This window comes from Perca fluviatilis, chromosome 17, assembly GCF_010015445.1.
Source record: "Perca fluviatilis chromosome 17, GENO_Pfluv_1.0, whole genome shotgun sequence".
NCBI lineage: Eukaryota > Metazoa > Chordata > Actinopteri > Perciformes > Percidae > Perca > Perca fluviatilis.
Genome location: NC_053128.1, coordinates 5,891,796 through 5,919,479, shown reverse-complemented (window position 1 = coordinate 5,919,479; position 27,684 = coordinate 5,891,796). Strand labels below are relative to the sequence as shown.

General features: G+C 41.5%; 3 protein-coding genes across 4 annotated transcripts; 2 read left to right on the top strand and 1 right to left on the bottom strand.

The window, feature by feature from the left end:
• Positions 1-7: 7 nt before the first annotated feature.
• On the top strand, positions 8-12,121 carry LOC120545633 (TATA box-binding protein-associated factor RNA polymerase I subunit C-like). Its single transcript, XM_039780166.1, has 13 exons — positions 8-469; positions 1,391-1,502; positions 2,041-2,090; positions 3,215-3,310; positions 3,771-3,838; positions 3,918-4,168; positions 4,352-4,483; positions 6,522-6,639; positions 6,797-6,868; positions 7,001-7,136; positions 10,030-10,158; positions 11,599-11,767; positions 11,901-12,121. Exons 1-13 carry the CDS (start codon positions 353-355, stop codon positions 12,104-12,106), a joined length of 1,656 nt encoding a protein of 551 aa, XP_039636100.1. The 5' UTR covers positions 8-352; the 3' UTR covers positions 12,107-12,121.
• Positions 12,122-12,779: 658 nt separating this feature from the next.
• On the top strand, positions 12,780-19,028 carry LOC120545631. Its single transcript, XM_039780162.1, has 2 exons — positions 12,780-14,118; positions 17,342-19,028. Exons 1-2 carry the CDS (start codon positions 12,931-12,933, stop codon positions 17,603-17,605), a joined length of 1,452 nt encoding a protein of 483 aa, XP_039636096.1. The 5' UTR covers positions 12,780-12,930; the 3' UTR covers positions 17,606-19,028.
• Positions 19,029-19,262: 234 nt separating this feature from the next.
• Positions 19,263-27,404, bottom strand: ccng2 (cyclin G2). Of its 2 annotated transcripts, none has more exons than XM_039780164.1 (8): positions 27,293-27,404; positions 25,811-25,968; positions 25,394-25,531; positions 24,743-24,993; positions 23,955-24,033; positions 23,693-23,791; positions 22,323-22,522; positions 19,263-20,466 (listed from the first exon to the last, which is right to left on the bottom strand). In XM_039780164.1, exons 2-8 carry the CDS (start codon positions 25,913-25,915, stop codon positions 20,334-20,336), a joined length of 1,005 nt encoding a protein of 334 aa, XP_039636098.1. In that variant the 5' UTR covers positions 25,916-25,968; positions 27,293-27,404; the 3' UTR covers positions 19,263-20,333. The 2 variants fall into 2 exon arrangements, with proteins under 2 accessions (XP_039636098.1, XP_039636099.1); XM_039780165.1 differs by lacking the exon at positions 27,293-27,404 and adding an exon at positions 26,232-26,971.
• Between the last annotated feature and the right edge of the window lie 280 nt (positions 27,405-27,684).

Sequence of the window (27,684 nt, the reverse complement as noted above, 5' to 3'; positions counted from 1 at the left end):
AGCTGCTCATACCCCGAGCTTGACTGTCGTTTTCTGGTCGCGAGTCTGCACGTGTTCGGTGGTACACTGAGGGTTTTGGACAATTCTACCACAGTTCTGTGCCTCACCGGGCTGTTCTGTTTCCTTTGACATGTACAACTTGTTGTTTGAGGTTCTGAACGCGTGTCCTGATGATTAGAAGAGGAGAAACGTGATTATTCGTGCCATCTGTCCGGGGAGCTAGCGTTAGCTAAGCCGCAGAACAACATGTTCAGACGTGTTCCCGTACACACTGAGAGAGTAAAGAAACGACGACACAAACATTATTAGAAAACTGGACAGTTATTTTAATTAGATTAGTTTGACAGTTTAAATGGATTACCAGTTCCCACAGCAGCTTTTTCCTTCGTTTTACAACTGCGCACCTCCGGACTCGGTCCTGAAACACTGCGCTGGAAACTGGGGCTGCTACGACCGAGTCAGACCTCAGGTGGGTGGTTAGCTGTCAGCTCAATGCTACTGACTAATATTAATAAAGGTGTAAATATTTTTGCAAACCATATCTATGAATATACTCGAGGCATGTTTGATTATTACAATATTTACACGTATTATTATACTTTTTTGAATTATTTATTTTCATCCAGAGAAGAGCTAACTAATAGTCTCGTATTTTATTGGATAAATAAACGGATGTTACTTTTATACAAATAAATATTAACAGCAAAACGTATTTGTATTCAGCTATCACCACTATCAGCGGACATTTATCAAGATGTAATACTAGTTTTGCATCAAGTAAGGAAATGTATGATTAAATCATGACACATGTAAAGTATATTGGAGGATAAAAACCATAAAACTATGATTCAAACTGTGTCATTGGTCACGTCACCATTTGAAACTTCTGGAAGCCCATTTCTGCCAGGAAAAGAAAACGAATGAATGTAAAGTTATGCATACAAATTAAAAAATCTAAATTATGAGATATTGAGTAAAAACTTGGACATACCCTTTTTTATATTACACCTAACTTTGTGTGTGTGTGTGTGTGTGTGTGTGTGTGTGTGTGTGTGTGTGTGGGCTCCACTCTGCCGTCATACACACAAAAACTAGACACTTCAGTCTAGATTATTTATTTTTTCAAACACAGTGTAAAGACCGTTCAGGTGTGTCTTCCTGATTCTGATAAAATTCAAGGCTCTGGAATATTGCTGATTATTAACAAATTTAGATTTTGTTAAACACTGACATTATGCACTTTACATATGTTCTGCTGTGGGGATGTTTCTCTGTTTTGAATGCAGCATAATCCTTTGGGTATTTGGACTGTTAGTAGGACTGGATTGAAAAGTTGAAAATGTAATCTGTACTGTCACACTTTATTATTTTTTTTGGTATGTGGTTTCAGGGCACCTCTGGTCCTCTCTCCAGCTGGACATTCACATCCAGGCATCAGGTCAGAGGGGAGACGTGGCGTCACACTGAGCCAATACCAATTCCCCTCCTGTCTCCTAAAAAGTGTAAGTAACTGACAGCCGGTTTTGTCTCACTGTAGGTCATTCAGGTCTCAAACAACAGTCCCTGTTCCCCCTCCAGTTCAGATCTGGAGCACTGAGGCAGGTCTGAGACTCTATATTTAATACCGGATCTGTGTAGTATGTGTTATTTTTAAGTTACGGTGAAGAACTGGAAGACTGCCAACATATTTCAGGGTTAAGAAATAAATGACAAATTAAATAGTGAGATAACACAACATTTAGTTCTGCAGTTTTTTCTGTAATTATAAAATCTAGGAGAACAGTGAAACATTTTCATATAAACATCTTAAAACCTGTTCGACATTTATCTTATTGCTACATCTTTCCATCTGTCTTCTATCACTGTTTGTAACTTAAATAAGTATTTTTTATTCGTTATATTTGTTTTACACACAAATATATATATATATATATATATATATATATATAGAGAGAGAGAGAGAGAGAGAGAGAGAATATGTAAGAGAGAGAGAGATAATATGTATATGTGTGTTTAAGTATTTGTAAACCTTTCTTTCAGCTTTCCTTTGGCCTACTACGCCCCCAGATCCGCTGGACTTCACAAAACATGTGAGTGTGACAGTTCAACACATAACAAAGCCTTGTCTCAGATAGATGATTCCAGAGATGTGAACTATGTATCTTTTTCACACAGGATCAACACAGGCTAAAGAGTATGATAGGAAAGATGCAAACATAGGCCCGGCTTTACAGAAGAAGTGGTTTATGTAACGCAACGTCAAACTATATTGATTTTAACAGTATTGTCTCATCCCATATCTTGTTTGAAAATGTATCCATACACCTTTAAAAAGTCAATATACCGCCTAGCCCTAAGTATAGGTAGGCCCGTCATAGTTTCGTAATGAACCGAAAATATTTTTACACCGGAAAGGCTCGGGGTGAGGGTGATGACAAAAAGAAAAAGAAGTTAAGAGGTGCTAGGTTATTTTCACTATATGTGTATTATTAACATGATGTCAATATTTAATTTTTAAATATCACTGTTATCGTCAATACCAGTAAAACATGACACCCCTAATCCAAAGAATACTTCGCTTTTACATTTGAATGTAAATAAAAGCTGATGTCCTCATTTTTGTCTGGATGTCCCTCACCTTCTGCTTTCTTTGTGTTGGCATTCTAAACTCCGGTCGATTCGGGAAACATCCTCCGAGCTAGAACCGACAATCAAATTATATTTATCTTTTTTTATTTTTATTTATTATTATTAATCTCATCACACACTCGACAGCCATTTTAATTCCAGAGCTTACCTCCCTGCGTGTGCATGTTCGACCAAAACAAGTTCCTTATAAAGGCTATTTTGCAGAGGCTCGTCCCTGCGTCCGGTGCATAGATATGCCAATAAACCAGAGCTCGTTTTTCTCAGATCCCAGAATGTTGTGTGGACCAGCCAGACCTTCCTCCGCAGCCCTGTGGAGGTAGGTCTGGCAATGTGAGACTTAGGTTTATCTTAATGTGGAAAATGTGTAAATATGCAATTTAACATTTAATGCACAATATGGCTCATAACTTAATAAATGGAATGAATAGTAATCCAAACAAACCAGATCAGATTTATAATTAACAGAATTGGTTTAAACCCAACCGTGCTTAGCAGCCTCAGATTTTGTTGTCTTTTGCCTTTTTTGTTCTGTGTTTTGAGGTTTTTTAACAGGTTTTGTATTTAGATGGAGAACTTCTTCATGGACCACTACCTGGACGCCTTCGGGTGCATGAGTGAAATTCTGAGCGAAAATTTCAACTTTAAACAAGGACAGAGAGAGGTGAGATTCACAAGAATAGGCTTTCTCTTGACAATTCATTTATTTGTTTAAAAAGTGGTTAGACAAAAAATATAAAATTTACAGACTTCAGTTTGGGCGCTGGAAGCTTTGTGATTGTATAGAATGAAATATGAAAAGACACAAATAGTATTAAGATGCTTGCCAGCCCTTTGATCTCCAGTTGTTCCGTTTTATCTGTTACTGGGCTTTTTCTGAATATATAAAGCATTGATTCAGACTTTAACAAATTTCCCCTAATCAGTCACCCACAGGTGTATTGATCACTAATCATTTAAATCTAAATCAAACAAAACACAAATTAAATATTTCCATCATGGGTCTCACTACAAAGGGCTAGTGGCTTCTCCATCTGTCGTTATTTAACAAGCGGTGACTAATCAGTTATTGATAACATCTATTATTTAAAACTTATGTGTTTTTTTTATTTTTTTTAATGCAGAGATATCGCAGGGATTCAGTCCACATGTGGAAGGTGAAAAACTTCCTTGACATGCTGAAGTATAAAATGTGAGTGGACCGGACTGATCAGTACCTCTGGTTGTCTGATCGGTATTTTATTTTTCGTCATGTTGTATCGTTTGCCCAGATGCGCGCAGTCCTATTCCTCCAGATCGCTGGACACGTACAGCGCCCTGCTGTCGGACGTGGTGCCTTCCATCCCTCCTGAGCTGCTGGGTTCCCTGCTGTACGAGGAGCTGACGGAGCAGAGAGACCGCATGCTGTTCTCTGAAGGAGCCACCGGGGGCGCTCTGGCTTTTGTCCCCTATTCACAGAGCGGCAGTGACTGTCAGCGTGGCTGTCTCCTCTACCCTGGAAACCAGGGACTGGACTGCCTCAGTATCCTGCAGATATGATCAAATACTGACATTTTAAAACAATTATTTAAAACCCAGTAGGTTTTTTTTAACCTACATTTCTTTTTTATATAAAACGGTAATGGCTGAGGTAGATTTGAAGCAGAGTGGTGTTTTTCCTGCTTTGTGTTTCTGCTGCCTTGTGGTTCTTAACACAGTACCTCAGACTTCCATAGAGTGGAGCTGCAGCACCACAAAGGAAGTTCTTCCTGTGTGGCCGTCAGCAGCAGTGACCCGTTCAGCTTCCAGCTGAAAGGCCCTGTAAGACAGATCAGCTCCGCCTCCCTGTTAAACGACTGTAAGAACAAGAAAGTATTTTTAAAAGTCTTCAGCAGGGTTTTTGTTCTGTGGTTTTAGAGCGCTTAGTGCAAATGGCATCATACACTGATTTGCATATTGGTGACATCACGCAATTATTTTCATAAAGCTTAGTGGTTGTCGGATGCAGTGAGGGATATCTTTTGGTATCGCCTCAGCTCGCATTGGAACCTGGACGGAGGTGGTACTAAAAAAAGTACCTGTTGGCAGGTACCACGGACCTTTTTTCATAATGGAAAACCAAAAAAGGCGAGTAGAGGCCAGGCAAGTCGAGCAGGTACCGTTTAATGGAAAAACGCCATTAGTGAGCCTGCGCTGAAGTTGCCGCTAGCTCCGTGGCTAACATCCTTCACTTTAACTACCAACTAGCAAGCTAGTCTATATCGACTACGTTTCATTTCCAGGATTTTTCAGGTGCCGCCGGAAATTACGCTGGATGTCCCTAATTTTTGGCCGAATGTCTCTCACCTTCCATTTTCTTTGTGTTGGCATTCTAAACTCTATTCTAAGCACTATGGTTAACTGCTCCTCAGGGTAAATCCAGACAGCTAAACTATCTGTCCAGTCCAGTTTTCTGTTGCACGACTAAAACATCTTTTGAACGTACATACACAGGCTATTTTGTAGAGGCTCCGTCCGGCGCCCAAGACGATTTTAATTGGTTTAAAGAAATGCCAATAAACTAGAGCACTTTTTTTCTTTTTCTTCCAGTATGTTGTTTGGACTAGCCAGACCCTCCTCCGCAGCACTGTGGAGGAAGGTCTGGCCATTGGAGACTCCTAGCAAGCAAGACATGGGATCTTTACTTGGGTTTTGAGGAGATTTAGCATTTATTCACCGACTAATAAACTGTACACACTAGGGCTGTGCAATTAATTGGATTTCGATTTCGGCTCCTAACGATCACCAAAATAGTATAATCGAGAAAAAAAAGATTATTTTGCCATGTTCTGTTTTGCAAGAACACTCTTATTTTTTCTTGTGTTCTGAATGACACGCGCATGCGCACATCCGCCCCTCCCGAAGCCAGTCAGTCAGGGAGGCCAGTCGTGTGCATATCATCCGCTGGGATTTAAAAACTCAGCGCAAGTAAAGATGGCAGCAGCGTTTGGTGAGCAAAAAAAGGCAAAACCAACTCAGTTGTCTGGGAAAAGCTAACGTTAGCTAACCCTGCGGTCCCTCTGCCTCCCCTGCTGTTGTTATAGACAGTATACTACAGTAGTGAACTGTCTATAGACGTTGTATTCCCCCAACACGCTGTATTCACTTACTGTTTAAAACCTTTTCCAGCTTAGTGGGGGTGTATAGGCATACTGCTCAAAAACATGAAAAAACATAGTAAGTAGTTCCCTCAGCATTTAGTTTTGTTAAACTTTATGTAAATGAGCAGGCACGTTAAATCACCTGTTTAACGTAATGTTACTCTAAGGTACCGTCTATCTGCTGGATTTTTCCTAAGGTTAGCTAGCAAATAAGCCCACTGACAGCGACATTATTGTTGATATTTTGGCACAATGTTTCGTAATGACAGTAGTAGTGGTCATAGTGAGTGGATGTGAGATGCACATTGTCTTATGTCTGTGGAACTGTTCATTAGCTGTGTAACGTTATGTGGGATATCTGTAAAGCTGAGCCGACTCACAGTAGTGAAACAGATTTTATTCTGATCCAAAGACTCTTAATACCCTCTCATTATACCCAAAGGTCAATGAGTAATTGTGTTAAATAATCGTGATTTCAATATTGACCAAAATAATCGTGATTATTATTTTTTCCATAATCGAGCAGCCCTAGTACACACACTCTTTTGCCATGTTCACAGCTGTAACTTTACTGCTAACTTCAAACACATCAACACACACCTCTCTTTCTCTTTTTCTCTCTCTCTCTTCACTGCACATTTGCTAAATTGTGGGCTGCGGCTATGCCGTATAATATATAAATCAGGCGTCTGATGGAAAGGAAACTTTTGTAACCAATAAAGTGTGCAGACATTTTAACATGTTTGTTGTTTGCAGGTTGTGTTGCAGTGAGGTCGGATCACCTGTGTGGAGTTTGGAGGTTCAGCGAACGAAATGAACCTCGTCTGCTGCAAGTTGTCAACACCAGAGAGGTCGCAACCTGCATCAACGTCAGGTGAGTGACCATGAGGGAGGAGCAGCACTGCTGCAGGATGGTAGTTCAATTCCCCCTGCATCCTTGATGTTCGGTGACAGAAAGTTTCTGAGTTCTGAAAATGTCCCAAGTAGGTAAAGGGGTAAAGTAACATCTGCTGTCTGCTGTGTGTTTTCAGTCCTCATGTTTTAGGTGAAGTTCTAGTGGCAAGTGAAAGTGGAGCAGCAAACCTGTGGACTGTTGGCAGAGGGTGAGAAAGTTTTTTTTTTTTTTCTTTAGACAGGAAAGTGTTTACTCATTCTTCTTACAAATACAGGTCTTATCTGTTTCAAGTTCAATCATAAGTCAAATTTAAAATTAAAGTGACACTCTTTCCTATCAGGATGCAGAAGATTCGGGAAGAAGACAGCAACCTGTACTTCAACGCTAAGTCGTCATGGCGATGGTGCGAGTTCTCCGCCCACCCAAGGGTGATGTTGTACGCAGACAGGACGGGGGTGGAGCTCACAGACATTAGGGTGAGACAAGACATTAGGTGGTTGGCTCAATGTTTTTTCCTTATCCAGTGTGGACAACACTGAGTTAAGTTAGTCTTTTCTCAAAGAACGCAGTGTAGATTAACAACATCTCTTTCACAACAATGACCAGGGTTATCTGACCTGTGTACCACCCTTCTTTTGTCAATTTAAACCAAGCCAGTCAACACAGGTTAATCCAATTCAGACACTACCTGGGTCACAACCCGGGAACAATTCCCTTACATGCTGGAAATAGGTAGGGGGTTTACACGTCATATTTAGTAAAAAGCTAGCGTGTTCGCACACACCCAGAATCTAACATTGACGTGGTGGGACATTACATTCAACGTTCTTAACCTGGCATCCCCCGTGAACTTCGAGACTGGGGAGGACACCACCAGAACTAGTATTTTGTACTTGAATTCCTCATTGTGCAGTATATGAGTACATCACAATTATAAACACAGTTAGCCTCAACATAAAAAAATATATTGAACTGATTGGGCTTTAATATTATGATACATAATATTTAATAACTATTTTCAACATCAAAATAATAAAACAACGTTTAGCAGACTGGGTTCGGAGGGTTTAATACGGCAGTAGTTACAGTATGTTAAAGGTCCAATATATAATATATTTACTGTAATAAATCCAAAAATGACCCCAATGCGTCATCAGATATTAAGGAATCCTGCTAAGTTGAAATACTATCTTTTCCGACAACAATGCTAACGCCAGTATTTTCTCCTTTTTGAAATTTCTGTTCCGTGACGGAATTTCTGTTTATGTTTTGGCCTGTGTGTTGGTATCAACTGCCCAGTTTGACAGCCAGGCCGGGTTGCCAGATATACCAGTAGAAACGTAAACTCAGCGCGCTACAGCTGTAACGTTAGTACAGCCATGAAAGCAGCACACAAACGAACGGGATCAACGGAGATAAATTCTACCCAACCTAACAGTTACGTGACCAGAGACGTAACAAACCCCGGGTAAATATTGGAGATGTATTTGAAAGATGGAGACAGCTAAGAGCCCAAAAGGACGCCGTGTTGGCTAATTTCCTCCTGAACTGTTAAGCATTAGCTTCAGGCGAATTTATCACGACTACAAGGGACGGGCATTTTATGTTATTTCAGCATTTGTGTACTCACATTGAATTATAGAGCTAGAGTACCCAAGTTGGTTACTCGCAAAAACAAATTGAGACACAGCCAGTAAAGTGATCCCGCCATGCTAACCCTGCTAACCCTGCTAACGTAACCGGAGGAGCAGGTATGCGGGCCATGGCTGTTTACAACATGTAGCCTGTTCAGTGGCCGTAGCCGTCAACTGTGAGTTATTTTAAGCCACGAGAGGGGGGCTGTAAATGGGGTGTAAATGTAAATGCAGTGTGTTTAGAGATTGTTGCCGTAATTCTAAACCAATAAAGTTTGTCTGTCAGTTGAGTACAGAGCTCCGCGTGAGCACAGGCTTCTATGACTGTCAATATAGCCGGCATCTAACGTTAGCTACTCTGCTGTGCTGTGAAGTAATGTCTGGCAATGTGAGACTAGCATCTAACGTTAGCTACTCCGCTGTGCTGTGAAGTAATGTCTGGCTATGTGAGACAAGCATCTAGCAACATTGTTGTGGATGCTCCTTCAGCGCGCTTTGGAGGAGGGTCTGGTAAAGCGATACTATGGATGCTGCAGTCTCAGCCTGGCAACCTCCATGAACTTCAAGTCTGGGGAGGAGGGGGCGGGGGAGATGACTCTCTCCAGTATTTTGAATTTGTACTGCAGTAACTATTTTAAACAATAGCTGTCAGTATTACATATTGCACCTTTTTAAGTGTACAAACCTGAACTGCCGGTGATGTTACATTCATAGACCTATTCCATTGTTTTCTTAAAGGACCAATATCTAATATATTGTATTAAATCAAAAGATGAGCACAATATATCATCAGTTATTAAGGAAACCTGCTAAGTTGATATACTATCTTCTCTGACAACATTGCTAAAGCCAGTATTTTCTCCTTTACAATCTACAATTATTTTGTAGATCATGCATCAAATATTTTTGATTTATCTACACATAAACTTTGACACAGTTATAATCTTCATGGAAGAATGGCTACATGTTTATTTAATTTCTTATATTTAACGGTTTCTGGAAAGTAGTAGAATCAAAAATCTCCCCCCTGTCAAAATTCTTCCCCCACTTCTGTTCAGCGGCTGTAACTGACAATCGGTGACTGTGAACTGGGTACAGACAACCGCGAGGTTGTGGTCTTTTAAGCGGTTGTTGCAGTAATTTTAAGCAGAGAAAGGGTGGCTGTCAGTTGGGTACAGAGGACCGCGAGGCCGCGGCCTTTTCTAACTGTTGTTGTTATAACGTTTAGCCGATAAAAGGTGACTGTCAGCCGGGGAAAGAGCTCGCGAGAGCATGGGCTTTTATGACTGTCAACATAGCCAGCATCTAGCTACTCTGGCTATGTCTGGCAATGCGAGACTAGCATCTAGCTAACATTGACGTGGTGGGACTTTACGTTCAACGTTCTTAACCTGGCATCCCCCGTGAACTTCGAGTCTGGGGAGGAGGGGCAGGGGAGACGACTCCAATATTTTTTTGGACTGCAGTAACCATTTTAAACGCTAGCTGTCAGTATTACATATTGCACCTTTAACCTGCTTTTTAAGCACAGAGTAGAATGCAATCTTTTTGTACTTTTGAACTCTGGATGTAACATTCAGACAGCAGCATCCAAATTTATTTATGTAAGAGTAATGTCGGCGGTGTAAGGGTTAACAAGAGTCTGACACTCGGGGCCAATCAGCTAGCCAGGCCACCAGGAATTGTCCAGGCCTGGACTTATTCTTTCCCTCCCCTTCCTCTTCTGTCCCTCCAGGTGAGTCCTGTCTCGAATCACACTCTGTTTCGCATCAGCAACACCCCGGAGTGTCGCAGTGGGGAGAGACTTATTCTGTCCAGATATCTGGGAGATGTCCATCCCTTCCAGCACCTCATCACGACTCAGGTACATGGATATTAACACAAATGTACACATGTACATACCTTGTCCAAAATTTGTTTAAACCCACAGAGTCGGTGTGTTTGTGCATGTTGCTTTAATGTTTTAATGTGATTTGCACTTACGATACCAAGACACATCCCTCGTGTGTGTAAACATACTTGGCAATAAAGCTTTTCTGATTCTGATTCTGAACATTATTTTAAATTCTAGTAAATATACTTAAGTTCCCAAAGATACCAAATATGTCAGGCTGACTTTAAGGAAAATTCTTCTCTCAAATTCTTGTTAAATGTTAGGGTTCTCATGTGTTTGAAGTTCAACTATGTAGGAGGAAAACGAGATTTCAAGACGTTAAAGAAAACGACTACTCCTATGTGTGGTATCCATTGAACCAAAAATTCGATATGGAGAAAATCGGATATCACAATATTCTAGACCAAATACCACGATGTTGATATTGCGACATATTGTAGGGTTGGCAATTGGTGCTTTAACAATATATTTTCACAATTAGATTTTTGATAAATAATCATCAGTTATGGCGATATAATGACTAAGTGGGTAAAGGCAAATTATAGAAAGGCTAGTAACCGTATGAGTAGAGAAAATGACATTGCTTTACCGCAATGCAGCCTTTAAAACCAGAAAAAAAATAACACTTATGCCATATTACGAAATCCAAAACTCTTAGACAATATCTAGTCTTACATCACGATATTGATATAGTATCGATATATTGCCCAGCCCTAACTAGAAGATTAATAAAGAATTTTGAAACATAAAATGCACACTTAGAAAAGACTAAATGTAGACTTGTGCCTACAAACAGCCTGCTAATGCTTTTGAGTTTTTGCAGTTATGGGGTGGTTTGAACATTTTATCAAATGCACTTCCAGAATTTGCATCCATTCAAATGTAGCTCTTTTTTTATGCAATGGCCTTATGGATAGTAGTAGTCCACCACTTTCGTCCAGACTGCAATATCTTGCCATGAAAAATAATTCGTGATCCCCAGAGGATGAATGATCCTCTGGGGATGACATTTCCTCCAATACCACCAGCAGGTCAAAGTTTTCACTTATGCAGGGAAATATTTTCTCATCAGCGAATATTAGCATTAGTGTAAATTAAACCGGGTGATCCTGATGCCTGATTTGATGCGATCAGATGATCCCTTTACAAGAGACAACTCGCCACTCTGTTATTTTATTAAAATACAAAAACACTGATCTCACAAGCTAACATTCCACGCAAGCACCCGTCCAGCTCATACATCCTGCTGGATCATATAACTAAAAACTAAACTGTAAAAACTATCAAATGTAATTTCCCCTTGGGGGATCAATAAAGTATTTCTTATTATAGCAGTCTGATCTTTTTTTCCAGATTCAGAAAGTGTTTTTTAAATTCCTGTCTCTCTGACGGTACCTCTCTCTCTGTCAGTTCTCAGCCTACATCATGGACGAGCGTTTCCCCTGCATGCCCATGCTCAAGTGGGATCACATGATGCAGTCCCCACCCATGTTTTGTCATGCTGTTTGTGGGGCTAAGACCACTAAGGTCCTGCTGGGGTCCCACAGCTCTCAGGAAATCACACTGCTGCAGTACTCGGGTCAGTGGACAGTCAACTGACTTTTCTACAACTTTGTGTAAAATTTATGTTTCAGTATTGGTCCCTTTTTGTAATTTCAAGAGTGTCAAGGTTCGTACTAAACATCTGTATAAAACTTTGTGTGTGTGTTCAGGAGGCAGAGCGGAGGCCTGTTCCACTCACGGTCCTCCTCGGGCACTGCTCAGACCCAGAGACAGTCTGAAACACCTTCCTGTCCAGATCCCTCACCGCATGGACATCGCTACCAGCAGATTGTCCTCACCTGCTGCAGGTGTGTGTGTGTGTGTGTGTGTGTGTGTGTGTGTGTGTGTGTGTGTGTGTGAGTGTGAGTGTGTGTGAGTGTGAGTGACGACACATCAGAAACTTGTGTGTTGCTGCACAGCTGGTTGCCTCACAGGAGTGTGACGGCGAACACACACAAAGTGAAAAACACTCATTTAATTTGCTAGTCACTCTTAGTAAAGTCCTTGCTTTTAGAAAAAAGTTAGTTTCCATTTCCAGCTGGTCCAAGTCCAAACTGCGTGCATGCGTGTGTGCGCTAAAGATTTGGTTATTGAAGAATTGAGACCAATATATGTACTGAGCGGGACATTTTACAGTTGAAACGTGTCCGTGCTCTTTTGCGGACAAATTCTGTCATAGAGACACTATTTTGTAATTTACCTCAGACGCATCTGCTTTTTCTGTTCTGGCTTTTTTGTTACTTAACCATCAAAAAACCTACACAAAGCTATTTGTTGACCAATAACTGCTCGGAGCAGTGACTGCACGCAGCACCCCAAATACTGTGCTCAGTACATGACAAGATACAACAGATTCTTTGTACAGTTGACATAATATTCCCAACTCTTACTTTTGAAAAAAGATAATCATACAAGTATGACGTGGCTAAACCTTTGTGTTTAGTATGTTGTTATACATTGTTTTGTTATGTTATCAGGTCTTGGTGTAAAAAAAAAAAAAAAAAGGGGGGGGGGGGGGGGGGGGTGTTGTAAGGCAGGGGGGGGGGGGGGGGAGATATTTTCTACCAGATCCTCGAGCCTGAGCAGCCTGACACCGGTCGACCTCCAGCAGCAGATGATGATCTTCTGCCACAACCAACTCTAAAAGAAGCCACAACTTCAGGGAGAAAACCAGCCAAACAGCTTCAACCACCTTCTCAGATGGTTGTATCGGACACATCGAGCGATGAGGGTGTAATCGGACCGACTCAGGGTCCAACTGTGCAGAGGTTTGTGGCTGAAACACCAGAGAGGGAACAACGAGTGCTGAACTCTCACTCTTCCTCTGAGGATTCCGACTCTGGAGGGAAAGGTCAAAACCTGAAGCAGTTTGGGCTGCAGGTCATCGTCAACTATGATCCAGAGCTGGATCAAGTGTGTGGATTGGAAGTAGGTGTGAAAGATGGAAAGGTGGGTAAAGATACAGCTGATAATACTGAGGAAGCCAGCAGTTTGGGTCACATTGGTCCCTCAGAGTGGCAGACTCCAGTAAAGCTCAGTGACGGCGCTCTCAGCACGTGGAAACATTGGCTCCAGAAATTGATGCATAAGAGTCGTGATAAGAAGCCCCGTCCACGTTGCCTACAGCACTTGACAGTCAAAACTGGAGGCCTCCTCCACCTTTCTGAAGATGAGAGAGATGAGGCACAGAGATATTCGACAAAAGCTAAGCCTGTGCAGAGCCTGAGGCGTGATCTGAGAGCGTGCATGTCCAAACGCTCGCTGCTGGTTCACAGTGCTGTCTCCGCCTCCCTCGGGGCTCCAGATGTGGTAATGGTGCCAGACCCGGTGGATACAGAAATATGGAGAGATCAGATCAGCCAACGTCTGACCCTCTCCTGGCAGGGGGAGGAGGCGTGGCGGGCGTGGTGGGAGGATCAGCTGGGGCTGAACAGGGAGGAGAAGGTGGAGGCTCTGAAGAGGAAAAGGAGGAGGGAGAAGGAGGCAAAGAGAGCCACCGGCCGACGCCTGGAGCTGTCCGGGAGCTTCACCTCGTCTGTCAGCTACCAGTCAGAGCTGGGCGATTTTTCCGATTCAACTGGCTGGTCCTCTGCAGCGAGCCAGGGGGCGTGGTCAGACACCGAAAGTAAGATGTCCCAGTTGGAGGGCTCTTTGGAGTGCGGGACGCCAAGAGCCTCAACACCCTCCACCATGCAAACTGACACTCCAGCTTACACACCGACCACCACACCTCAAAGTGTTAAAGATAAACAAGGTGACCAGCAGACTCCCAGCAGCTCCCGCACCCTTGCCCTGTCTCAGACACCAAAACCTGACTCCACACTGGCCAATCAGAGGAGCAACAAGCGTCCAGCTGAGGACTACCTCAGCTCTCTGTTTGCACCACAGGTAAGAGGAAAGTGTTGTGTTCAGACACGCGTCATGTTGGTTTGCCACTAACGATTTAACTAATCTGTCCAGTCTACACAGAAGCTGGAGTAAAATCATATTTCGGAAATTTTTCGACTGAATGGCGTGTGTGTGTGTGTGTGTGTGTGTGTGTGTGTGTGTGTGTGTGTGTGTGTGTGTGTGTGTGTGTGTGTGTGTGTGTGTGCGTGTGTGCGTGCAAACACACCCTCTCACCTTAAAGATTATTAGGATCACCCTACTAATACAGTGTTTGACCCCCTTTCGCCTTCAGAACTGCCTTAATTCTTCGTGGCATTGATTCAACACGGTGCTGGAAGCATTCTTTAGAAATGTTGGCCCATATTGATAGGATAGCATCTTGCAGTTGATGGAGATTTGTGGGATGCACATCCAGGGCACGAAGCTCCCGTTCCATCACATCCCAAAGATGTTTTATTGGGTTGAGATCTGGTGACTGTGGGGGCCATTTTAGTACGGTGAAATCATTGTCATGTTCAAGAAACCAATTTGAAATGATTCGAGCTTTGTGACATGGTGCATTATCCTGCTGGAAGTAGCCATCAGAGGATGGGTACATGGTGGTCATAAAGGGATGGACATGGTCAGAAACAATGCTCAGGTAGGCTGTGGCATTTAAACGATGCCCAATTGGTACTAAGGGGCCTAAACTGTGCCAAGAAAACATTCCCCACACCATTACACCACCACCACCACCAGTCTGCCCAGTGGTTACAAGGCATGACTGATCCATGTTCTCATTCTGTTTACGCCAAATTCTGACTCTACCATCTGAATGTCTCATCAGACAGTCTAACGGTCCAATTTTGGTGAGCTTGTGCAAATTGTAGCCTCATTTTCCTATTTTTAGTGGAGATGAGTGGTACCCGGTGGGGTTTTCTGCAGGTGTAGCCCATCCACCTCAAGGTTGTTCGTGTTGTGGCTTCACAAATGCTTTGCTGCATACCTCGGTTGTAACGAGTGGTTATTTGAGTCAAAGTTGATCTTCTATCGGCTGGAATCGGTCGGCCCATTCTCCTCTGACCTCTAGCATCAACAAGGCATTTTCGCCCCCCAGGACTGCAGCATACTGGATGTTTTTCCTTTTTCAGACCATCTTTGTAAACCCTAGAATAGGTTGTGTGTGTGTATGTGTATATATATATATATATGTATGTATGTATGTATATGTATGTATGTGTGTGTATATATATATATATATATATATATATATATATATATATATATATATATATATATATATATATATATATATATATATATATATATTCCACAACAACAAATCCGGACCTGGTGGGTATTGACGGATAGCAGAGCACGGAGCCGTTCTGCAACCAAGGAAATTAGGAGTAATTCCCGCTGCTTTTCTTATGCACGTCGACAGTGTTTGTGTAATTACCCTCGCTGCCAAATGGGGGAGACTAAGGTTTCACACTCCAGCTTTATCAGGATAAATAAGTAACTCACTCTGATTTGTTTGGGCAAAACAAAATAACCCCCTCCCAGCATGACATTGGCAAAGGTGAACACAATAGCATGCTGAACGAGTGCAGTGAAAAGAAATGTGAATTCAGTCTGCTCATCAGGCCAAGCTTAGACTGAAGCTGAGTCTGAGATTTCCTTAAATACAGAAAAACCCTTTTGGTGATTTTCCCCATAACAAGGGTTTTACCCAACCAATGTTAATGATCTTAAAATAGAAAAGCTGTTCCTCCAGTCCCCGTCTACTAGTTCAGTTTTCTGGTATGTAGTGAACATTACACTAGGGCTGTGACGGTTTAGTGTTTTTCTTATCGCAGTATGGCGGTTACGAGAGTAGCGTAAGTTGGAGCGAGAATGGCAAGGAGAACTTTACTGGACAGTCTTTAAATATGGAGGCTCTATGTGCACAATGAGGATGGCACTGCCAGCCATAGTGATCCAACGGCTTGACCACGTCAGTTATAGCAGCTTAAAAAACTCCTTTGTTTTCAACTCCGCGGCGACTCTGTTTATATTTTTTGTGTAACTCCTATATGGCGACATGGCTAAAATGTGCGGCAGGGCATGTTGTACCACTTAGCCAGTGTATTTATCCAAGCTGTGAGCCCAGGCTTGGTCACCGTGCTGAGGTGCATCAAATCTTTTGCGATGCTTGAGTAATTTCCACGTTCCGTTCTGAAGTACGTTCATATGAACACTTCCAAACATTTCGGTCAGTGATCCCTGTCGGGTAATATTTTTGCGTACTTGACACACTGGTGTTCAGCTTTTTAGCTGTGCAACTCTCGTACATGGCTTTTAGGTGTTTTTTTTAAAGTGGTAACACAGCTTAGTAGTGTAGCCCCGCGAGGTAGCAACGTTAGCAGGGCAGGTTTTGCACTGGCACTGCACGATATGAGGAAAATATGCGATAAAGTTGCTGAATATGGCGATAATGATATTTCTTGCGATGAATGAAGATATTAAAGTGTACTCAGTTCTGCCTTTCTGTTGCTTTCGGTATTCTGCTAAAATACAACAAATTGCTTATTGAATTTATAACAAATAAAACCAACATTCTTTTATTGAACACATTGAATTGAATATAAAAGGCACCACTAAAAAAAAGTGACATTTATACAGTTACACTTTAAAGTGCAGTTTTCTACTGATATCTTCTATCAAACCAACACACAAAATCTGAGTGTCTTTCGCAATATGTCGCAACCTTTCGCAATGCGGTTTTTGCGCTAGTTAATATTGCAATGACTACAAAAAAAAGATATATATTATGCAGCCCTTTTTTGCACAATACCCTGCACTTGGCAAGTTGATGCTTCCTCGGCAGACTGTTTTACTCTGGCGTGTCATGTGACCAGAGCGTTATCGCAGCTTTTGCAATGAAAAAAATCGCATTTTAACATATTGCGATTTAATTGCAATTAATCATTCAGCCCTAATTCTTATTAGTTAATCATGCATGCACCTCAAGCATATAAACCCAGCACTGTGGGCCTTTTTAAAACTTCTTTTTTTGGGCATGAACAGGAAGTAAGAGGAGGGATGACATGCAACAAAGGTCTCCAGCAGGAGTCAAACTGGGGACATTGTGAATACATGGTCAGCATCCGAAATCCTAAGGAGACGAAGAAGAAAGGCCCTTTGAAAATACAGAATCATGACTTGCCTTTAAACTCGCAACAACTTTTGTTTGTTTTTCTAGGATGAGCCCTCGCAGCATGACGGTTATTTCCTGGAAGAGGGGAGCACTGTGCACCACCCACCTCCACCTATGGCCTTGTCCTCCACTCAGCTCCGTAGCTCCCAGTCTGTCCCTCAGAGGAGCCTCAGGATGGATCTGTCCCAGGACACCGCCGTCTGGTCAGGTTTCTCCCAGTCTCAGTCCCTCTCCCAGAGTTCACAGGGTCGGATGGGGCTGTCGCAGGCGTCGCAGCCCAAGAGGAAGAAGTCTCGAATGGGATTTTGATTCATCAGTTGGTCTGTCCATCATACGAAGGGGGAGTGAATCGAACTGAATACACGTGGAATACACGTTTTTCTCCTAATAACTCGCCAAAACAAAAGCAAGGGGCTGGACTCACCGGCCTCAAATTAAAAGGAATGTTTTTTGGATTTCTGGTGTCTTCAGCTGCCTCAGGATTTGTGAAAATGGATTTCTAATGGTATGGTATTATTCACTGGGATTGTACATACATGAATGAACTTAACTGTAAAATGGATCTAACGGAGGAGGATAAACTGAATGGATGATGGAAAAGGATCCATCACATTGTTGGTGATCCCTGAACACGTCTGCAGACTGGCTGAAGAAAACTGACTGCAACTAATTTGGTAGGTGTGTGTGTGTGTGTGTGTGTGTGTGTGTGTGTGTGTGTGTGTGTGTGTGTGTGTGTGTGTGTGTGTGTGTGTGTGTGTGTGTGTGTGTGTGTGTGTGTGTGTGTGTGTGTGTGTGTGTGTGTGTGTGTGTGTGTGTGAAATAATGTAGGAATACTAACAGAAGTAAGTAGGAAAAAGAGAAACTGACTGGAGGCCCCTGCCTTTTTAAGAGAATATAAAAGCTGAAAAGAACTAAAGTGCCCTAAAGTTACTTAGTTTTTAGGAATTGTTACATCCTGGGACTTCTTGATTTGCCTAAATCCACATCTATCTGGTAATAATTACAACTGTGTGTGTGTTTTGTTAAAATAGAAATCCTGAAAGTCTGCGTCGTTTGACTTTCCTCATCAGTATCTCTGTAAATGAAAGTACACCTCGCTCTTTGAGATAAATTATTTTTATATTCCTTTCTACATCTGCTTCTCGAAACAAAACGGAACAGATTTGAATAACACCACTTAGTTTTGGGTAGTCCTTAGAAACCAACGGGACATGATAAAGCTTTGTCAGTCTTCTCAAAGACAAAGGGCCACGTGAAAAAAAAAAAAAAAAAAAAAAAAATACTTTCATGGTTTTGTGAATTTCTCCCCAAGTTTTGATTAAAATTTTTGAAGACTTACAATTTGCCAAAATACAACATAACCTAGTATAAGGGCCAATGTAGCACGACTTTACTTTGTTTAATAAGCGAATTGTGTGACATAATTGATCAAATTTGTTCAAATAACTATCAAATAAGCTTTTCTTTTTAATGATGCGATATATTGATGAATATTTTACTTCACTGCCAAAGACCTCATCTGTCAACTTCACTGTGGACACAAAGTAAATTATTCAGAAACACTTACTACCCAATTACTATTTTAATGTGGAGAACTTGGATTTGTTTTCTCCTAATGATGGCCCTAATGCTCTGTCATACTAAAAGAAATATCTGCTGGAGGATTTTAACTGTAGGACACCCTGCCCTGTGAGAGTGCAACATCAATCTCTAAATAAATCTGTTATGTTCACTTCTCTGCCTCATTTGGTCCATTTAGTTTACACTTTTATCATGTATTTAGAAAAAAAAAAGAATCCAAACAGCTGGTTGTTTTCAGACATGATGAAAGAGAGACAGACAACAGATAAAAAATAATATTTTTATAAGATTTTAGACTTTTTTTTTTTCAGTACAAGTGACAAAAAGAATAAATAACTTAATATCTACAAAGAACTATTAACATTTTTTTGTACATCATTTACAGTTTTACTTTTTTTTTTTTTTTTAACACGATCAACATTTTTGTTCCATACAGCATTCTCACATAACGACATTTTCAAAACACCAAACTTTTTTAAGCTTCATCCTAAAAAATGATCAACTTTAAATTTAAACCAGGGTCATACGTCCACACATCCACCAACATACACTCGTTAAAGGTTTTTATTTTTTCGGAACACCCTGTGGTGCCTGTCAGCAGGGTTTGAATCTGAAGAACAACTCTGACTGATTCAGATCTCTTCCCCCTGCTGCCTTTGAGCAAGGCACGTCACCCTGCTGTTGGCATCCAGGACTGACTAAACACGTCGAGCTCTAAACAACTCAGTGAACAGTTTCTGACGCATCAAATGAGATAACAAGAAAACTGTGCAAATTAAACTTGACTACAGAAGATGAGAGCAGACGTGCTCGCAATGTAATGATGTCAAGAAATGACAAACAATGCTCAAATTTACCTTTTAAACCCTGTTATCCAGGAAAAAAAGACCATTTAGTGCTGATTAGGATGTCAGTGTGTCTTTATCTCAGAATAACGGACTTATTTCTGTACCTTACGTTAAAGGGCTTTTATAACTTGAATATTTAAGTTTTGACCACCAACCACAGCCACTCTCAGCTTCTGTACATCAAGATCACACCTCCTTGACCTTAATAAAAGCGGTCTTGGATCAATAACAGTCAAACAAAAAATCACATTCTTTAAAATAAATACCACGTTTTGGCAAATTATCTTGTTGATAACATGAACCTTTTCTGGTCTGAACTGAGAATCGGACTGCAGTGTCTTGTTGTAGCTCAGCACCTTAAAGACCAGACACTGCGTCACGTCAAACCAAAGTTTATCTAACTACGCATACACCCTGGAATGTGACATCTTAACATGCACCAACACATCCACAGACTAAAATCTACCAGGAAGAGTCCGGACTGCTCAGCTGCCAGTTGTTGTGCGATTCTCCACCAGCGCCGGAGATTATTAAACAATAAATTAAAGACTTCAGGTAAAAAAAATAAAATAAAAAGGGGGGGGGGGGTGGCAAAGCACAGGGCGGCGTCATGCGTGGAGGGGTTGGCGGTGTTTTTGGCGGCGGAGGTGCAGAGGAAAGAAGGGCCCTTCAGCGTCGCTGCCCAGGGAACTGCTGAGAGACTCCTCACCGGAACTCATCATGTCCTCACACGAGTCCTCACTGTAGAGACACAGAGGGATATGCTGTCAGTATACACAGGTAGATAAAGACAGGTTTGTTGTTACTTAGATTTCCTCATGGGGGCGACAGAAACTACACACTATAGCTTTAAAAAGGAAATGTGAATTAACTAATAGTAAAAATAAGCAGCACTTTTCCCCTTTGAGTATTAACATTTATGTCACACTGGGACATAAGACACAGTTTATGATGAGTGAAGAAACTGTATTTAAATCTGAAGCAGACCATCTGCTGCCATCTATCACCACCTGATCTCACGTTCTGACTTGCGACAGTTAAAAGTCTGACTCCGCTGACTGTTACCATCTGCTGAAAGTTCATGTGTGGAATTTAACATAAAGGATTGAAGCAGGTTTGGGATTTTAGTTTAACTGAGCTGTTCTGTGGGTTACTGCTCACTGTTTACAAGAATCAGCTGGGGAAAGGCTCCATGTTTCAGTTCCTTCTTTTTACACACCCCAGAAATTCCATGTTAAGGCGAGGCCCTCTGACTCATGTGACGTAATGGAAACCTCTGTGTCTGTGGGACGTCACCGGTGACTTGCACACATCCTATCATGCCGTGCTACGAGATAGGAGAGGCCCTGAAAAGCTCAGGCGGAGGGGCCGGTCTGTGTGTGTTTGTGTGACGTGTTGTTACAACACATCAGAAAGTTGTGTTGCTGCATAGCCGGTTGCCTCACAGGAGTGTGACGGCACACCCACGCGCACATGCACGCACACACACACACACACAAACAAAGTGAAAAACACCCATTTAATCTGCTAGTCACTCAAAGTAAAGTCCTTGTTTTTAGAAAAAAGTTAAAGTTTCCACTTCCAGCTGATCCAAGTCCAAATTTACATAAATAGCTTGCTGACTGGATTACATACAAGTATTAGCACACAGCCTTTTCATAGTGTTTCAGTGTTGCATGGCTGTACAAAGTGTGTGTGAGTGTGAGAGAGTGACTACTTGTTATTTGAAATGCCTCTGTTATTGTTGTCAGGAGTGTTTGTGTGTGTGTGTCACACAAGGTGTGTCTGACTACTTGTTATTTTAAATGCCTCTGTTATTGTTGTCAGGAGTGTTCGGTATTTAAAAAGGGAAATTTTACCAGCTGTGAGCTGTCATCCCAGTCGGATATCTGCATCAGAATGAAACCGAATCTAACGCAATCCATAGTTCAGTTAAGCTACGGACAGTCTGATTGTTGAAGTTTGCTTCGAAGCACAGTACTAGGAGTTCTGACTGAAGTGTGTTTGTAGCACTAAGTATCAAAAACATTTAGCTTCTCACAGTCAGTGTTGAATATTTGGTCAGATTCTCTGTCTCTGTATTCATTCATTTACATCAGATATATATAGAATTTTTGCATATTTTGTAAAACGAGGAAAAAATGGATTGACCTGTACTGAGTTTGTTTCTCAGTGAGTAAGTGTACATTTGTACTAAGTCTAATATTAAGGTATGATTAGTTATTTTATTAAGTGTGTGTATATATATGCAAGTATTGTTAACCTATAGTATCTTGCTCAGGTGTGTTTGGGGCTCTGACAGTATCCTGCTCAGGTGTATTTGGGGCTCTGACCGTATCCTGCTCAGGTGTGTTTGGGGCTCTGACCGTATCCTGCTCAGGTGTGTTTGGGGCTCTGACCGTATCCTGCTCAGGTGTGTTTGGGGCTCTGACCGTATCCTGCTCAGGTGTGTTTGGGGCTCTGACCGTATCCTGCTCAGGTGTGTTTGGGGCTCTGACCGTATCCTGCTCAGGTGTGTTTGGGGCTCTGACAGTATCCTGCTCAGGTGTGTTTGGGGCTCTGACCGTATCCTGCTCAGGTGTGTTTGGGGCTCTGACCTCTCGCTCTCATCCCAGCAGCCCTCTGGGATGGTGGGCAATTCAGGGACGACACGGTAGCTGTGCAGGTTCTGGGCAGTCCGTCGCGACACGATCCACTGCAGCTTCTTGTGATTGGGTTTGCTGCATTCAGGGGAGGCGTAGTCCGACAGACACCGAGCCACACGCTCACTCCATAGCAGTAGCTCACCGTCCGTAATCTGAAACCAAATGCACAGCAGAGCAGTTCAGTTTAGCCGTTTAGCCCTCTGCCCTATTCACTGACTGACTGATCTTTGCATTTAAAATAACCTAGTTACTTAACCGTATGTTCCTGTAAACTGTAACCCTGGTTTCTTTTTTCAGGTTAAGAAAAACTAGGTTAAAACAGCTTCTGTACATTTGTCCTGAAACCTGATCAGCTGGCCATGAAGGTGTTTGTAAGTGGGAGGGTTGAGCCACTGTATCACTGTGACCGCAACATACCAGGATCTAAAACTATCTCTAAATGCAGTTTAGGAAGAAAATACTGTAGTTAAATTTCCATGGTGGAACATTATTTGAAAAAAGAAAAGCTTCTTAATTAACATATAAACTAAAATACACCAATACTGGTACTATATTACCACATACAGTATAAATGTGGCAGGGAGGTTGTGTGCACGCATGTGCAACTTAAGATAAAGAGGAAAAAAAAACATTTCCATTCTGGTAATTAGGTAAAGAAGGATGGAAATACCTGAAAATATTACCAATTTATCACAAACATTTGGCAGTTTTCAGAAATCTCACCGTGACTGCAAGCATTTAAAAGTCTCATTTCCTTTAACGTGTGGAGTCCAGCCGTCAAAACACCAGACACCAGGTTACATAACCACAAATATTGTGGACCAAAGCCGGGCCAAGAATAAATAGACACACACACACACACACACACACACACACACACACACACACTCCCTCCTCCTGCTGCTATTCCGACTATTATTATACATAATTCACTTCCCTTCAGCCAGAAACTAGAATCTCGCCTTGAAGTAATAAGCCTGCAGGCTGTGGTTAATCAAGTTGTTGTTTTTTCACGTTAATGTTTGTGGAGTCACTTTCTCTGTAGGTCTCAAAAGGGTTTCCTGTTTGTAACTGATCCAGGGAATTTTTAACAAATACCAACAGTTCATTTTTTTACTTTTATAAAATCACTTGAATTCTTTGAATTTAAACCTTTAGACTCATTTCCTCTAAAGTGATTTTTTTTTTTCCCCCCAAGCTGCTGTTGGGAGTGTTGTTGTCCCCAAACTTTTCATTAGGTTTTTTTCATTACATTAGGTTTCCACAGGTGTTACTTTCCCTCCCTGGATGAGTTGTTGTGTGATAAAGTCATGCGGGTTTACCTTTAGGTGTCTCTGGATGTGATAGGCTATTTCCAGCATGTCCTCCGACCGAACGCCTTCGATCTCCTGCCTCAGGACAGACAAGGCTAGGACGGACGGCTGAAAGCACAAACCACAGAAGGAGTTTAATATTTTACCACAGTCTCCGTGTTGTCAAACAGCAACAAAATTATAATAAATAAACTCATTTCTGAGCGCCTCATAAGACTGCTGAGCTACTGTAATGCTGTCTGACCTTTGACCCTCTGCTGTGAATTCCTACCTTTGCTTTAGAGAAGGAGATCCGGCACAGGCAGGCTTTGAGTTGAGCTTCCAGCTTCTCTAGGCTCAGTTTCTCCTTCCTGTTCATACACAGTCAAATTCAGGTCAATGGTGTTTCCCCAGACAAACAGTATTAACGTTCATTAAGTTAAAATCATGGAGTCAACACCTTTTAAAACAGAATAGCAAATGAAAGCAATTTAACTATTGAGTCATAAGATTTAAGACTGCTAAAACTGAAAACATTGTAAAAGCCAAATCTGATTTAAACTACGTGTTGAGTTTTGAAGCAAAGTGCAGCTTATTGAAGCACACTGTCGGGTTATGCAAGTGCAAAGTGTTGGTGCCAGTAGCAGCCGACAACAAATCTTATCAGTGCACTTCAGTCAGACGCCGAGAGGTGATTGCTGCCCTACATCAAGTGGAACTGCTGTGACAAACGCACAGTGGTGTGAAGAAGTTCTGCCAATCAAATCATGGGAAAAATCTTTGTGTTCACATGCCAATCTGAACTCTGGCATTTTATGTTGACATTCAAGAGATGTGAAACAAACTGAACGTTCCTCCACCAAGGCTATGTTTGTACCTGATGCACAAGAAACTAAATGTTGACTTTGATGGCTTATGTATCTGCAGCCACTTTCAAGACGCTACAGGAAGATTGTGTTAGTAAATGAACTTAAGTACATCTAAAACCTGACTATTTGGAGAACAACCAGCAGGAATGTAAACTTAACAGGATATTAACACTTAACTGAACACTTAATTCCCTGTATATGGTGGTCTCACCTGTCTGTGGAGTGGGAAAGTGCAATCTGGTGGTACAAGTGCAGAAAAGTTAAGGCAGTGATGGCTTTGGACTTGAAGTTGAGCTTCTCGGCAACGATCTTCTCCATGCGGCAGAGGTCGGACACAGTGAACCTGCACTGTCCGATGCGGATGAGATCACCAGTGGGCGCCAGGTTGCACTCCTCCTCCGTCACTTTGGCCGCCATGTGGAGGCAGCTGACGCTGACGCAGGACAGGTGCTTTGGCTGGATCTGAGGCGGAGGACACGTGAGTAAGAAACTGTTTGAAAATGACTGGTTGGGTAAGAATTTCACATCACTGAGCTGAACCCAAAGTTATATTGACCATTTATTTATATTCAGTAACGTACTGATTAAGGAAGTAGGAAGTGATTTATTAAAAAAAGGAATATTTTTTTTATAAATCATGCACTCGTTTTCTGTGGATTTTATCATTTCAAGCTGAATGCTTTACCAAATTAATTGACAATATCCTTGTTATATAAGTTGTTTACCACATCTGCTAATAACACGTGAGAGGCTTCAGGTTTTCACAAATCTCATAAGCATCCAAAATGTGTCTCCCGACCCTGTTAAAAACAAAAGCTAAAGTGAAAAATGTCTGGTCCTGTCAGGTGTGAGCTTTCCGTACCCTAATCATGGCCAGGAATCTGTCCAGCAGGTTAACAGCCAGGACAAAGGTCTGCGTGCTGTAACCGAAGAAGCTGGTCAGACTCCACAGGTCCTCCACTTTGGCATCTCTGCACTTGGCCGAGATCCGACTGTCATCCTGGAAAACAAAGATGTGCTGTTGATTAACCTGGTTTATCTGCCACACCCTGATGATTACTTACATTTTGGCAGAATAGTATTGAAGAGGCCTGCTAGTCATAGTATAAGCAGCTCAGACTTGGGACATGGCTGGCATGTGTCATTATTTTATTATTATTTTTTTTTAAACCGGTCAATTCAAATTAACATATTTGAACTTCCAAATGTGGAAATAATCAGAAGAAGATTTAATGACTACTGTGAATTAATGATAATTTTTCTCTCCAAATGTGCTCACCTCTGTTGTGGACTCTATGAGGCTCAGCCCCGTCTCTTTAGGGAGATAATGAGCCTCCTGCTCATAATTCACCCTCAGTTCCTTCATCAGCTTGAAGGCGTCCATGTCTCTTCTACCACTGGAGGAAGTGATCTTGGGTTTTCACCACAGTATTTTCACTGCAAAACAGGAAAGCACCCTGGTTCACTAGTATTCATGTGTTCTCTTGGCCAGTCCAAAATAGAAATACAATTCACAAAGAATATTAAGAAATTCAGAAAAATCTGTAGAATGGCACGTACCACCATAATTAATGAACAAGAAATGGAGACAGCTTTAAACACAACAGCATACTCGTTTGGTTTCAAGGCTATTAAAAAATTGTGTTTTAAAAAAGGAAAAGAGAGAGGGAAACAAATGAAGATATTTTTTTATCTAATACCTGGGCAACTGCAATCGTTTCAATATGTATCCAGGTTTGGTAAAAACAAACAAAGAAAACAGTGTTTATTCATTTGTGGTATTGTGTTGTATTGGCCTTCTTTTGCTCTCGGTCCTAACAAGGGTCACAGCCCAGCTCAAAGCCCAGCCCACTTCGCTCAGCTGGGCTCCGGTGTCAGATTTCCTCTAGTAGACGCCTTCTATGTCCTCGGACCTAAAAACAACTGCTTTCCAAGGTTCTGTCGGTTACTTAACAACCTAAAACACACAAAACATAATCCACGCTGCTGGAAATCCTTAGTTTTATCCTTTTAGTTGATGATAACCGAGGAAGCTAACGTTAACCAGCAGCAGCTAGCTAACGTTAGCGTTTTAAATCCTTTCTGGTAGGAGCGGGGGAGGGGCTGCTGCTTTCGTTCGTGAAATAAAAGGTCTATCAAACTATACTGTTCAACACCATTATCAGAAACGAATGTTTTATAGATTACAGCTTGGCATAAATGTACTAAACCGATCAAAATGTGTTTGTGGTGGTTTATTTTTGTGAATATAATCGTGTTAAAAAGCTCTGCTTTTGGACAGGAGTCGGATCCAGGGGATACGAACAACAACAGACCAGAAGAAAAATATATTCGGCTATAGGAAGGAAATCGTACTTGCAAACGAATATTAAATAGTTATTTTTATGTTTAAACCCCTAAAAGAAAAAGGAACCACTCACTATAAATGCCAATATTTCCTTACAGAGATTGCGAATAGAAAATACTCTTCAATACCATTTCAAACGTTCTGTACGAGTTCTGTTAAAAATTTTGCGATGGGAAAATGATTGCAGAAAAACAGACACGTTAATTATCAACAATCATTAGCTTTTCTTAAGTAATATTATAGCTAACGTTAAAGTAAATAACGGAGGTCCCATTGTCGACCAGTTACTTTCATCCGTTTTTTTCTCTTTCGAGTAAGGGGTTAGCAGAAAAAAACCGCAGAAGCGAAAAATGTAGTTCGCATAGTCTGTGTCATATAATTATAATGTCAATATATCTTCAAGGTTTACTCTACCTGTTATTGCAGGTTAAATCCACATATCTGTTGTCTTCTGCTGTAACCTTAGTCCTTCTCTCTCCTTTCTCTTGTTCTCTCTTTTGTTGATGTTCATAACGCTCACGCCCACATACCGACGTCACACGGCAGAAACCAATCAAAGGCACCTCCTTTCGGGCTTAACGGTATAAACTAAAGCGTACACGTAATATTTAGGTATGTTTTGACTTTATTTCTAACATAATCGTCAAGAAGTTTGTACTTTAGATCGATAATAAATCTTCAAATCATGATAAATGCCACTGGAATCGAAATACTGTAATAGGCTCTATTGAATGAGACAATCCCTCTCTTAGTGATTTCTCCCTTAGCCAATCAGCAAGCCGCAGTTTGCTGCGTTCAAATAGTCC

Bases quoted from the DNA above. Each gene is read 5' to 3' on its own strand.
- LOC120545631 (XM_039780162.1), top strand. From the start codon at position 12,931: ATGGTTGTATCGGACACATCGAGCGATGAGGGTGTAATCGGACCGACT. The intron at 14,119-17,341 runs GTAAGAGGAAAG...TTGTTTTTCTAG, and splicing joins GCTCTCTGTTTGCACCACAG to GATGAGCCCTCGCAGCATGA.
- ccng2 (XM_039780164.1), bottom strand. From the start codon at position 25,915: ATGGACGCCTTCAAGCTGATGAAGGAACTGAGGGTGAATTATGAGCAG. The intron at 24,994-25,393 runs GTACGGAAAGCT...CCTCCGCCTCAG, and splicing joins GATTCCTGGCCATGATTAGG to ATCCAGCCAAAGCACCTGTC. The intron at 24,034-24,742 runs GTGAGACCACCA...GTGTATGAACAG, and splicing joins CTTTCCCACTCCACAGACAG to GAAGGAGAAACTGAGCCTAG.
- LOC120545633 (XM_039780166.1), top strand. From the start codon at position 353: ATGGATTACCAGTTCCCACAGCAGCTTTTTCCTTCGTTTTACAACTGC. The intron at 1,503-2,040 runs GTAAGTAACTGA...CCTTTCTTTCAG, and splicing joins CCTCCTGTCTCCTAAAAAGT to CTTTCCTTTGGCCTACTACG. The intron at 11,768-11,900 runs GTCAGTGGACAG...GTGTGTGTTCAG, and splicing joins CACACTGCTGCAGTACTCGG to GAGGCAGAGCGGAGGCCTGT.